Source organism: Ochlerotatus camptorhynchus, unplaced genomic scaffold (assembly GCF_037179485.1).
Source record: "Ochlerotatus camptorhynchus isolate MF236.1 unplaced genomic scaffold, CSIRO-AGI_Acam_v1.1 ptg000422l, whole genome shotgun sequence".
Taxonomy (NCBI): domain Eukaryota; kingdom Metazoa; phylum Arthropoda; class Insecta; order Diptera; family Culicidae; genus Ochlerotatus; species Ochlerotatus camptorhynchus.
Window position 1 is genome coordinate 348,537 of NW_027040908.1, and position 14,344 is coordinate 362,880.

The 14,344-nt window shown below is 38.7% G+C and overlaps 1 protein-coding gene across 1 annotated transcript in view; it reads left to right on the forward strand.

The window, feature by feature from the left end:
- Positions 1–359: 359 nt before the first annotated feature.
- LOC135711110 (E3 ubiquitin-protein ligase Mdm2-like) overlaps positions 360–14,344 on the forward strand; it is a 34,852-nt gene continuing 20,867 nt past the window's right edge. Inside the window, exons 1-2 of the mRNA XM_065233849.1 lie at positions 360–571; positions 629–784. Of these exons, the coding sequence (XP_065089921.1) occupies positions 544–571; positions 629–784 (184 nt within the window). The 5' untranslated portion in view covers positions 360–543. The remainder of the gene's footprint in view (positions 572–628; positions 785–14,344) is intronic.

Here is a 14,344-nt window from a genome sequence, read left to right on the forward strand (position 1 = left end):
ATGGAGAAAACAAGAATTTGGAACGGTAATGGTTCTTAACAACCCATTATTTGTAAGGTCCAGTTCCAAAAAACCATAATACATAAGGTTGAAACTTTATCATTAAACGTTCATGTAAAGTTCCATAACCATTTCAGTTGAAGTTTAGCAGGGATTATAAACAATTTTTAACCATTTTAGGTAAGGTCAATTTATGGTTCGCGTTTATGCGGGATGGAAGATGAGGGAAAAAAACAATTTTGGGTAATTTTTCGGTTCCGTGTACCGATAAAAGTTTTAACAACTAACCGATAATTTAAAAAATAATCTGGCCACCATTCTGGATAGACTCTACCAATTTTTGGGTATTTTTCAAGTAGCGTGTGTATATACGAGCCATGTGTATACGTGTTGGGTCATTTTGGAGTAGAATATTCTTTTCATAGGAGACCAGTTATTCATGATTAAAATTAAGTACTACTGAACGAATTTTCAGTATTCCTGGCAGTGATTTCAATTATTTTATTTATATTGGTGTTATTTGTGGTAAATTATATAGATAAAATGAGTTCTTGCGAACTGAAAAGTATCGGTACGTATAAAACAAAAATGGCTGAAAAAAATTAAAATGACACGAAACATTTCGTAGGCTGGAAAACAAATAAATGTCGCAGTAGTGAAGTTGCAGAAGTAACAGTACCGAATACGACGGATTTCATTTACATAACACTGGCAAAGGAGAGTCCTATTCGAGTGTTCGAATCGGATGAGGATTTTTATAACAGCATCAATGAACAAGAGACGGGTAACTATCATCCATCATTAAATCGACAGTGAGCATTCAAAAGGGCGTATACGCGATGATCGATTTTTCTCTTTTCTTACTCGCTAGATTTAACGTTTGTCGGTGCGTTTGTTGTTGCTTTTGAAAGCCAATACAACCTATTACAACTCTACATTGAACAAATTCTACAAAATTGTTTCGCTTAGCTGTTGCAATGCAAAGAGAAAAACGATGAAGAGAATCGATCATCGCGTATACGCCCTTATGCATGCTCACTGTCGAAATGCTATTCATTGCGAACGGTGGCAACCTGGGGGCAATGAATCTATATAAGGTCTGGGCCAAAGGGCTTATTGATGTTAGTGAAATGTGCAAATGGTTAGTGGTGTTCGTATTATATTGCACGTATTATTTACACGAAACAGCTGTTGGCAGTGACGTATATCTATCTGTTCTCAGTATGTTGGCAGTGACGTGCATCTATCTGTTCGCAGATGTTCAGCAATGTTTACAACATTTTTGCTTCTAACACCAGCAAGCTGCCTGTTGGCCCAGACCTTATATAAATGTCATTGACCTGGGGGAGCTTATTAGGTTCTGCAGCGTGACGTCACAAATGAACTCAGTGTTAATCGGCTGAACCTTTTTGACAGTTCAGTGGTACTGTTTACGAGCACTTAGTCGTTTTTTTCGAAAACAATATTCTAAAATTTCCGAATTTTAACTTGAAAATTGTCGAGGAACAGCGCGGTGAAAAGATGTTGCTCGTGGACAATGCAGAAGTGTGGTTTACATCTCACTGCAGTCTGAAAAATTATCGAGAAAATCTACCCAAGAAAAAATCGACTAAGTCCACGTAAACAGTACCACTGAACTGTCATCAGATTGAGGTTAACCCCGACGGTGCAAAACCTAATAAGGTTTCGCACCGCCGGGGTTAACCTCCATCGGTACTGTTTACGTGGACTATAGTAGTAATTATAATTAGGTTCTGCATCGTGACGTCACGAATGAACTCAGCGAATTTCGTATAGAGATTGCTAAAGTGTGATTGTGTCAGTGATTTGTTTTCATCTGGAAAAATTTTCACTATGAAGTTTTTTTTTCCCGATGAAAACATTTGCGTATACGTATACGTAACGTAGTGTGCATACGATAAACGTCAGCAAGCTCTATTATTCAGTTCCATCCTGGATCGGGTATCAAGATTGGGTCTGCTTGTTTTCTGACAAACGTCAGTTTGATCGTTTGTTTTTAAAACCCAGCTCAGGTTGAGGTTTGCACTGACAAAAAGTTCGGTTTCGCACTGGGTTGGAACTGGTTCCAACTCCGATAATGAACGAATAAATTCGCTATCAGTTTATAGACTCTGAACCATTTGGCGGATTTTTTTTAACTTTTGGTTAAAATTTGACAGATAGAAAGATATCTATTAACCCTGCTATCCGAGTATGGTTATTTCTGACAGACCAGAAGTAAAATTTTAACAACCGTGGCTCGAAAACCGGTCGATCGCACGGGGATTTTCGAACATAGAAAATAACTTTCGAAATGTCACTTTTAACCACGAGTTAAATTTAACTCAGCAAAAATCAAGGGGGGGAGGTGGCTGTCAAATACGAACAATCGTCGCCTACCTCGCATGCCTCGCATAACTGGTTCCAAACGTAAACACGCCATAAGAAACATACAGCGTTTGTTTACGTTTGGAACCAGTTTCATACAAGAATGATCAGTAGGCTGATTTGACAGCACGTCCCCCCCCCCTCAGGCAAAAATGGTTCACAGCCTTAAGGCCGACGCACAATAGATACGTTTTCAGGTTTTTTGACAGTTAGCCCATGCATTATCTGTCAAAAAATCCGAAAACGTATCTATTGTGCGCCGGCCTTTAATCGGCTGCACCTTTTTGACATATCAGTGGAACTGTTTACACGGTAATTGCAAAAAACTCTTATGACTATTGGCAAATCAAAGTTGGCACTCGTAGAGAATAGACGAGCTATGAAAGTGATGATGGTTTCAAAATTTTCCACGGAGAGGTATACGAGTGCAATCTTAAAATGCTTTTATTTTGAAAATGGAGCATTTTATTTAATTCTGGTTAGTGCTACGTTAGTAGAAAACTGGAGGACTACTCATTAGACATATAATATAAAAATAATAATTTCCTTTCAGATTCTTAGGTGTATACATAGATTTCAGCTTTTCTACAACTGTAGCAGCAACCAGATTTAAATAAAATGCTCCATTTGTAAAATAAAAGCATTTTAACATTGCACTCGTATACCTCACCGTGTAAAATTTTGAAACCATCATCACTTTCATAGTTCTTCTATTCTCCACGAGTGCCAACTTTGATTTGCCAATAAAGTACGCATTTTTGAAAGACTACCCATCAAATGACTCAAATTTTACACATTTGTGAGTAATTGCTAGTACAAAAATGAATAAAATTTATGCATTTATGAGTAACAGATACTCATAAAAGGTATAAAAAATACACAAATTTTAGGTGTAGTCCCGTTTTAGCCGAATATCCAGAAAAAAAGTTGTTGAATATTATATCCAAACTGCTGCAACCAGGTCAATCCATCGGTTGTGTAATATAACGTTGTACGATGTACATCGATTTTGCGAACATAATTACATCCATTGATGTAAATAATATTGTATCTGCTTTTTGCTATTACATCATTATTTCATACATCAGCTTGAATTAAATTGATCGATATTGCATTTTTTTTTTTGGTATGTAATCAAAATTGAGTCCTTTATAGTCATTTTTGCGTATTTTGCGGGTATTTTTACCCATAAATGGGTTTTCACGAAACACCGTGTAGGCTTTTTTGATGCACCATCAATGTAGAGTGCGCTAGGCGATTTTGAGATCCATCCGATCCGTTTGTTTGTCATAATGACAACTTTAAAAACTCCTAATTGGCAAATCAAAGTTGGTACTCGTGGAGAATAGAAGAACTATAAAAGTGATGATGGTTTCAAAATTTTCCACGGGGAAGTATACGAGTGCAATCTTAAAATGCTTTTATTTTGCAAATGGAGCATTTTATTTAAATCTGGTTGGTGCTATGTTAGTAGAAAACTTAAGGACTACTCAATAGACAAATAATATACAAAAATTCATTTCTTTTCAGATTTTTAGGTGTACACATAGATTTGAGCTTTTCTACCACTGTAGCAGCAACCAGATTTAAATAAAATGTTCAATTTGCAAAATAAAAGCATTTTAAGATTGCACTCGTATACTTCCCCGTGGAAAATTTTGAAACCATCATCACTTTTATAGTTCTTCTATTCTCCACGAGCGCCAACTTTGATTTGCCAAATAGTGTATATTTTATTGCGGTTCTTCCAAATTTCAATCGGGAGTAGTCTTATTTTTCGATTATCTGGTCTGAACTGATATATTGCTAAAAAAAACACATTCCGTTGGGACAATTTAATACATCTTAATTGGAAAATACAAGTTGGAACTCGTGGAGAATAGAAGAACTATGAAAGTGATGATCGTTTCAAAATTTTACATGGTGAGGTATACGAGTTTAGCCGGTGCCAGTGGTATAGTGGTAAGCGTGACTGCTTTCTCACACCCCAATGGGTCTGGGTTCGGAAGGGAAGTAAAGCCGTTGGTCCCGGCCCATGTATGTGTGTTTGAATGGGTGCGATATCCTACGCAGGTGTGGAAGCTGCCTTCCTGCACATTCGATTGCCGTCAATGGATTGCAATCGATGTCCGTCGGTGATTGGCACTAGATTGCGGAACAGAGACCGACGTTAAATAAAGGAATGAATAAGGTATACGAGTGTAATCCTAAAATGTATTTGTTTTGCGAACAAATTATTTTAATTATGTCTGGTTAATGCTAAGTGGACGGTGTTTGACGCATAGAGCCGTCAATTTCGGTTTCAGAGTGTCGCAGTCGGCGGTTTTATGATTCGTGAGCGCTCGCGATTCGTAGAATCGTTGATTGTGGGTTGATTTGACGGGTTTTGTGTGTTGGACGCTTGCCTTTTGGCCTCTTCTTGTGTCTAGCATGTGCGAGGTATTATTATAGCGTCAAATGGTTTTCAAATTCCTGGTTGCGTGAAATACATTTGTGAGAATATCTTTTTGATATTTTGAGATTTTAGTAATCAGATTTTAGTAGTAGTAGTAGAGCAACTTATCGTCATAAAATTAAAAATTACATTTAGGTATTAGTCAAAAAAATGTGGATAGTAAGTTAGATGTGTTATGGTATGAACTTCTGCAACGTATTTTTTTTTTCAATTACTCTTGAACGCAGTTAAAACTAGGAGATGAGGAAGAAATATAATCATTTGGTGCAAACACACACACAGATACACAAACACATCATGACATCAGACAAGAAAACATCCAGACATTAAAATTGACGTACGTTGAGAAGAAGACATAGACAAAGACAGACCAACGATTACCGAAACATAAAGATTTTCAAGAAGATTATGATTTATTTATTTCCATTTCGTCAAGCCAGTGTAGACTACATACAATGATTATTACAATGTTTACTTACATACTATGCGTTAATCCTATTCTGTTTTAGCTTAGTTTTTATTTGCTGCTTGGACATAGTGATGTCAATAGTTCCGCAATGCAAATTATATAGGCGCATCATTCGATTGATTGGGCTATTTTTTGCATAGTTTGTTCTGTACGATTTTTCTGAAAATAAATTCCGTGTTCTAAGATATCGACAAGGTGTGTAAAAGTTTAATTGTGCGAGAATTTCTGCCGAATCTATGCGCATTGAAATAATGTCGTTGATGAAGAAAAGCATTGCAAATTGGCGGCGCTCCTTAAGTGTTTGTATATTGATAAGCGCGCTGCGCGCTTCATAAGATGATAATGGAAAAGCAGTCCAATACAATTTACGTAAAGCATATAAAAGGAATTCAGTGCCAACGTAAGGGGCGTAATTGCTTTAGTAAACAATGGCTTTAGACGTCGATTTCTCGCAAATGAAAACCCACACCTCCAAATTACAAATGCTAGCTGATACAGGAAACATTCCTCTGCGTGCTGGTGTCATTCATTTTCATGAGTGAGCTTTAATTCGCGAGAAATCGACAACTAAAGCCATTGTTTACAAAAGCAATTACGCCCCTTTGAAATGTTGGCACTAAATTGTTTTGGACAGATTCTATGCGTTCTTCGTGTATGGAAATGTATGGATTCCATACTAGGTGGTAGTATTCCAGAATTGGCCTTACATATGTGGTATATAATAGCTTAATAGTGTATGGGTCTTCGAAATTATGACTGACCTTTTGATGACGCCTAGCATTCTGTTTGCTTTCCTAATGATAGTATTATAATGTTCTATAAAAGTTAGTTTGGAGTCTAGGATTACACCTAGATCTCTTACAATTTTGCTTTTTTCTACTATTTGGTTGCCTAATGATATTTCAATATGCGGTGTTTCAATTTTTCTGCTAAATGCTATTGCAGTACATTTTTTTACGTTCAGTTGAAGTAGACTTTTACTACACCAGGTGTGGAATATATTGATTTCATTCTGGAATTCTTCTGCATCGCTAGAATTACTTATTTCCATAAAGAGCTTCATGTCGTCTGCATATACAAGCAATTTTATTTTTTTAAGTATGTAGGAAATGTCGTTTATGTACAAAATAAAAAGAAGTAGGCCTAAATGAGAACCCTGGGGTACCCCAGAGGTGACTGAAATTGGTTCTGAAAGTTTATTTTGAAAGCGGACTATTTGTTTACGATGTGTTAGGTATGATTGAAGCCAATTCAAAAGTCCAGGCTCCATTCCTATTTTCTGCAATTTGAGGATTAATAATGGTATGTCGATGCGGTCAAATGCTTTACTGAAGTCGGTGTATAGCGCTTCAACGTGCTTGCCACTGTCCAACGCTTTAATAATGAAAGATACATATTCTAGAAGATTAGAGGTAGTTGAGCGACCTTTAAAAAAGCCGTGCTGTTTGCTTGTAATTAGATTTTTCACCTGCTGAAAAATATTGCCGTTTACGATTGATTCAAAAAATTTTGGAATGTCAATGTCGTGAATCCGGTGTTTAATTGGTCACCATAGACTAATCCGCCCGGCATCGTAGTCACATGAAAATTTTTCTCATCAACCCCGATCATTACAATCCTATGGGGATAAAAAAAATATTAAATGAAAAATAGAGAAATAAATGAATTTGTAATTGTTAATTATTATATGTTTTATATAGGTTATTTCCCGTTGTGCATGGCATCATTTAGATGAGGTTCCCATTTTATTGTTAGTCCTGTTAGTTATATATCACACTTTACATTTACATCATAACATTATTGTAAGGAGAGAATATCAAGTATAATTAGAGATAAAAGTATAAATTTGCTTAATATAACCTTGAAATTTCAGTGTTACATCCACTTGATATTCTTAACTGAGGAAACATAGAGCTGCATCTTATTACATGTAAAATATTTATTGTTTTCATTGCATAATATCAACTATTTTATCCATATAAATTTATATTCATTATTTCATAATTAATGTTCTGATATATTTCATTTCTCCATTACATATATCAGGCATAACTTTGAAAACGGCACAGAAGCGTTTGTGAACAGACTTTTTAATACCCCGTTCACATTACAGCCTGTATCACGTAATATAGGCTGTCTTGCAATAAGCACTCATACATAGGATTTCCAGTATAAACTAGATGTATGAGTGCTCATTGCAAGACAGCGTATATCACGTGATATACGCTGTAATGTGAACGGGGTATAAGGCCCTTTACAACCAAGGTACGCCCACGCAAACCAATACCACTTTCGGAAAGGTGATAGTTGCCCCTATCCGATTATGTTGTTGGTTTGCGTGGGCGTACTTTGGTTCGCGTGTAAGGGGGTTAGAGGGTTTGTTTACAAATGCCTTTGTGCCGTTATCAGGTGTTATGCCTGATATTTTCATTATATAAATAAATACTGGGTTGGGAGGGAGCATCAGGGTATCATTCAAACTGGAACTGGACGATGGTATGATTGACAGCCGGAGTCTAGGAGGGAATAAACACTATCATTTTCTTTATCCTACCGATTCGATTGTGGTGGTGTGAATTCTACTTCAACAGTTTCAGGGCGATTGACGCGCCCTTCTTAACAAACCATCCAGTAGGAAGCTTAATAAGTATTGCGAATTGTGTTATTCGATTTGTTGGAGCGTATCGTTGGAAGGAGATTCTTAAATTCCCGTGGATTTCGCGTAATTGTCTCTGCTTACGGGTCCGCCCTTCCTTTTTTGACCCTTCATACAGCGATATTGTGAATTCAGATCGGTAGCTCAAATTGATCTTGCTATTAAGTGGAGCTGTATACAGGACAAGTCTTGAAGGGATGGTGGCTACCTTACATACATACATACATTATATTATTAATATATTAATGAAGAGCTTTTGTGTTGTTTCAGGGGCAAGCTAACAACACCTTCAGCCGAACAGTGCTGCGAGCTTAGCGAGGAATTCGTTTTTGTTGCCGTGGTAAACCAAAGAGAAAGTCGATGAAGAGAATAGATCAACGAGGATAGGCCCTTTTCAAATATTTGAAATCCGTTCACTGAAATTCGCAAAAAGTAGGTCCTTCATAGAATGAGTAAATTTATACTCAAATATGATTAAATGTCACTCATATATGAATAAATCAGTGCCAAAATTTAAAGGGGCGTAATTGCATTTGTAAACAATGGTTTTAGCCGTTAATTTCTCGCAAATAAAAACTCACTCATGAAAATTAATTGCACCAACAGGAAGAAGAATGTTCCCACACAAACAGAAGTCGTTTAACAATGTACAGATAGTATTGTAAATTTCTACAGTTTAAGTCAAAATCGCATATAAGAATGGCATACCTCGCATTATGTTTAAGTTAAATCGTATAGAATGCACATTTCCGACTTACATGCGATGATTCATTTTTCCGCCGTACTGTATCACACATTAAATCGGATGACATCGTAAGACTTTTCAAAATGAATTTGTTATTACAGATTAAAACGTATATGATGTTAAATCAACTCGTTTAAAATTAAATTAAAATATGCACGTATATGGCCTCCACTTTTGTACGTATAAGCCATTTATTTGCATTATATACGAATTGTTTGTTTGTATATATATTTGTTTATCACGAAAACAACTTTGCATATACGTGCATTCTGGTTATCTGGGTTTCCTCTACCAGCTAGCATTGTTAATTTGGAGGAGTGAGCTTTTATTTACGAGAAATCGACGACTAAAGCCATTGTTTACAAAAACAATTACGCCCCTTTGAAATGTTGGCACTGAAATGTTACTCAAATATGATTGACATTTACTCATATTTGATAAAGTTACTCAAAAATGGGTAAACATGCTTTTACTTAAATTTGAGTAAACGTGCCTATGGATGAAACTGGGTAACTGTTACTTAAATGATGACATTTGTAAACTAAGTAAACCTGACCCATCATTCCATTTCAACAGTATCTTCAGATTACCCTCAGAAGTCTTACTGGCTACCGCTGGCAGTGTAAATTATTTTCCATTTCAGCCGGACTTCCCATGGAAAACTTTTCTGAATTATTCTGAAAGTTTCATACTTACCTTACCAATCAGGCTAAGGCCTTGTTGTCCTCTGCTGTCCGAAGAAGTCGTCTCCACTCTACTCGATCCATGGCCACAGTTCGCCAGCCTCGTAGTCTGCGAAAGGTCCGCAGGTCACCTTCTACTTGGTCGATCCACCTTGCCCGCTGCGCGCCTCTTCTTCTTGTTCCTGTTGGGTCGCTTTCTAGAACCATTTTCACTGGGTCGTCGTGCGGCATTCTTAGGACGTGCTCAGCCCACCGTAGTCGCCCAATTTTTGCAATGTGGACGATGGATGGTTCTCCTAGCAGCTGGTGCAATTCGTGGTTCATTCGCCTCCTCCACGTTCCGTCATCCATCTGCACTCCACCGTAGATGGTACGCAACACCTTCCGTTCGAAAACACCAAGGGCGTTGGTCCTCCACGAGCATAGTCCAGGTCTCGTGGCCGTAAAGGACCACCGGTCTAATCAGCGTCTTGTAGACAGTCAACTTCGTGCGGCGGCGAATTTTATTCGACCGGAGCGTCCTCCGGAGTCCAAAGTAGGCACGATTCCCTGCCATAATGCGTCTTTGAATTTCTCTGCTGGTATCATTTTCGGCAGTCACCAGTGAGCCCAAATACACGAATTCATCGACCACCTCGATTTCGTCACCGTTAATCTGAACTCGGGGTGGGAGGCTAACATTCAGGGTTATTCTGCGTGGCGTATGAGGTGAGACGACAATTGTCACCTCGCAGTCACATGACTCTTCTCACTCTATTCCGACAGTCGACTCGGGTGAGGTGAGAGGTTCATTCTTAGGTGAGTTGCAAAGTGACTCGGTGTTCATTCGCCGAAATGTCAGTTTGCTTTGTTTTCCGAAGAGGGCCCATGCAGTTTTTGTAGGTTCATTTGTCAGTTTAATCGCAGGTTTTTATTTTTTACTATGAACATGCGTTTCGAGTCGTATTTCATGTCAAACAAGGTAGATTAAATATTTTATTATTTTCTTAAACATAATCCGTGTTCACATGTTCGAAATCATGCATAAAAACATCATTTAAATGGATTGAAAATGTTCGGCCTGTGCTAGACCCTTTCAGTTTTGGCTGTTTGTTGTTTTCGGTTGCGGACGAAGATTTTTTTTCCAATCGTGGTTTTTTTTTTCAATTAGGTTCCAGGTTCCAGTGTATTCCTCCATTTACGAACCACACCGGCGGTTCGTAAATCGAAATAGACGTAAAAAACATTATTTGCGATTTATTTCCTAAAAAGTTTTTGGAAAATTTTGTCGAATACCGCACAAAATGGGTACTTTTGGTATCTGGGTGACGTACGGGGACCGGAAATCAACGCCTGACGTTATTTTTATTTCAATATGGCGGCTTCCGGTTAGAGAAAAGCTGGGAAGTACTGCAAAATAACCAACAACATGGGTATTTTTGGAATCTTGGTGACGTGTAGGGACTGGAAATCGATGTCTGAAGCCTTTTTGAAATTCAATATGGCTGCTTCCGGTGCGAGAAAAACTTGTACATTCTGTCAAATACTCCACAATATGGGTATTTTTGGAGTCAGAGTGACGTTTGAGGACCGGAAATCGATGTCTGACGGCATTTTGACATTCAAGATGGCGGCTTCTGGTTAAAGAAAAACTTGGAAATTCGGTCAAGTACCCCTCAATATGGGTATTTTTGGAATCCAGGTGACGTGTAGGGACCGGAAAACCATGTCTGACGTCCTTCTGAAACTCAATATGGCGGCTTCCGGTTAGTGAAAAACTGGGAAATACTGCCAAATTACCCACAATTTTGTTATTTTTGGAATCTTGGTGAAATGTTGTACCGGATATCAAACATCCCACAATATTGGTATTTTTGGAGGGACCGGACAGCGATGTACGAGGCCGTTTTGAAATTTAAGATGGTGGCCTCCGGTTAGAGAAAAACTTGGAAATACTGCCAAATTACCCACAATTTTGTTATTTTTTTAATCTTGGTGAAATGTTGTACCGGATATCGATGTCTGACGGCATTTTGACATTCAAGATGGCGGCTTCTGCTTGGAAAAAAAAACTTGGAAATTCTGTCAAACACCCCACAATATTGGTATTTTTGGAGGGACCGGACATCGATGTACGAGGCCGTTTTGAAATTGAAGATGGTGGCCTCCGGTTAGAGAAAAACTTGGAAATACTGCAAAATACCTCACCATATTGGTATTTTTGGAGACGGAGTGCTGTGTACGGACCCTTAATCGATGTCTGAGGCCATTTTGAAATTCAATATGGCGGCTTCCGGTGCGAGAAAAACTTGGAAATTCTGTGAAATACCTCTCAATATGAGTATTTTTGGAGTCTTGATGACGTGTAGGGACCGGAAATCGATGTCTAAAGCTTTTTTGAAATCCAATATGGCGGCTTCCGGTTAGAGAAAAACTGGGCAATACTGCCAAACTACCCACAATATGGGTATTTTTGGAATCGGAATGACGTGTAGGGACCGGAAATCGATGTCTAACACTTTTTTGAAATCCAATATGGCGGCTTCCGGTTAGAGAAAAACTGGGCAATACTGCAAAATTACTCACAATATGGGTATTTTTGGAATCGGGGTGACGTTTAGGGACCGGAAATCGATGTCTAACGCTTTTTTGAAATCCAATATGGTGGCTTCCGGTTAGAGAAAAACTGGGCAATACTGCAAAATTACCCACAATATTGGGTATTTTTGAAATCTTGGTGATGTGTAGGGACCAAAAATCCATGTCTGACGCCTTTTTGAAATTCAAGATGGCGGCTTCCGGTTAGAGAAAAACTTGGAAATACTACCAAATTACCCACAATATGGGTATTTTTGGAATCGGAATGACGTGTAGGGACCGGAAATCGATGTCTAAAGCCATTTTGAATTCAAGATGGTGGCTTCCGGTTAGAGAAAAACTTAGAAATTTTCTCAAATATCGCACCATATGGGTATTTTTGGAGTTGGGGTTACGTGTAAGGGCCGGAAATCGATGTCTGCGGCCATTGTGAAATTAAACATGGCGGATTCCGGTTGGAGAAAAACTTGAAAATTAAGTCAAATTCCTCTCAATGTGTGTATTTTTGGAATCTTAGTGAAGTGTAAGGACTGGAAACCCATGTCTGATACCATTTTGAATTCCATATGCCAGCTTTCGGTTAGAGAAAAGCTGGGAACTACTGCCAAATTATCCACATTATGGGTATTTTTGGAGTCTTGATGACGTGTAGGGACCGAACATCGATGTCTGGCGTTTTGAAATTCAAGATGGCTGCTCACGGCAAGAGAAAAACTTGTAAATTCTCTCAAATACCTCACAATATTTGTATTTTTGGAGTCGGATTGACGTGTAAGGACCTAAAATCGATGTCTGCAGCCATTTTAAAATGAAAGATGGTGGCTTCCAGTTAGAGAAAAAAATTGGAAATTTTGTCAAATACCCCTTATCTAGGGGTATTTTTGGAATCGGGGTGACGACCAGAAATCCATGCCTGGCGCCATTTTGATATCCAAGATAACGGCTTCCGTTTAAATAAAACTGGGATATTGTCAAATACACCACATTATGAGTATTTTAGGAATCTTGGTGACGTGTAGGGACCGTAAACTAATGCCTTTTTACCCTTCTTACAAAGAAGGGTATAGATATCACTTGAAAAACCGACTATCGATCCGAGGCCCGGAGGGCCGAGTGTCATATACCATTCGACTCAGCTCGACGAGATCGAAACATGTCTGTGTGTGTGTGTGTATGTGTGTATGTGTGTGTGTATGTAACGAAATGAATGCGCTCACGTTTCTCAGCAACCGCTCAACCGATTTGGACAAACTTGGCGCCAAATGATAGGTCTTGGGGTCCCAAGGTTTTGGAATCGGTGAACCGGTTCCGGAGATATGGCCGGAATAAGATCCGGTGAATATGGGCCTTCACGCTGGATTTAACGGAAAACGTATCAAAACCATCATATACCATTCGACTCAGCTCGACGAGATCGGAACATGTCTGTGTGTGTGTGTATGTGTGTATGTGTGTGTGTATGTAACGAAATGAATGCGCTCACGTTTCTCAGCAACCGCTCAACCGATTTGGACAAACTCGGTGCCAAATGATAGGTCTTGGGGGCCATTGAACGCTATTGAACGGTTTTGGAATCGGTGAACCGGTTCCGGAGATATGGCCGGAATAAGATCCGGTGAATATGGGCCTTCACGCTGGATTTAACGGTAAACGTATCAAAACCATCATGCGACACATCAAATTACTACAGAATTCAAAAATAAGATCAATGCAAGTCGTGTTAAGTGTTCCAGACCACATTGGACACACTTGGACATGTTCCATATTGAGGGGTATTTGACAACATTTCCAAGTTTTTTCTCTAACCGGAAACCGCCATATTGAATTTAAAAATGGCCTCAGACATCGATTTCCTGTCCCTACACGTCATCCCGACTGCAAAAATACCAGTTTTGTGGGGTATTGGCAGAATTTCTCAGTTTTTCTCCAACCGGAAGCCGCCATATTGAATTTCAAAATATCTTCAGACATCGATTTCCGGACCCTACACGTCACCAAGATTCCAAAAATACTCACACTTTTGGTAATTTGGCAGTAATTCCCAGTTTTTCTCGCACCGGAAGCCGCCATATTGAATTCAAAATGGCGTCAGACATCGATTTCCTGTCCTTACACGTCACCCCAATTCCAAAAATACCCATATTAAGGGATATTTGACAGAATTTTCAAGTTTTTCTCCAACCGGAAGCCACCATCTTGAATTTCAAAACGGGGTCAGGCATCGAATTCTGGACCCCACACGTTACCAAGACTCCAAAAATACTCATACTGTGCGTAATTTGGCAGTAATTCCCAATTTTACTACAACCGGAAGCTACCTAAATTGAAGTCAAAATAGCGTCAGACATCGATTTTCAGTCCCTACACGTCA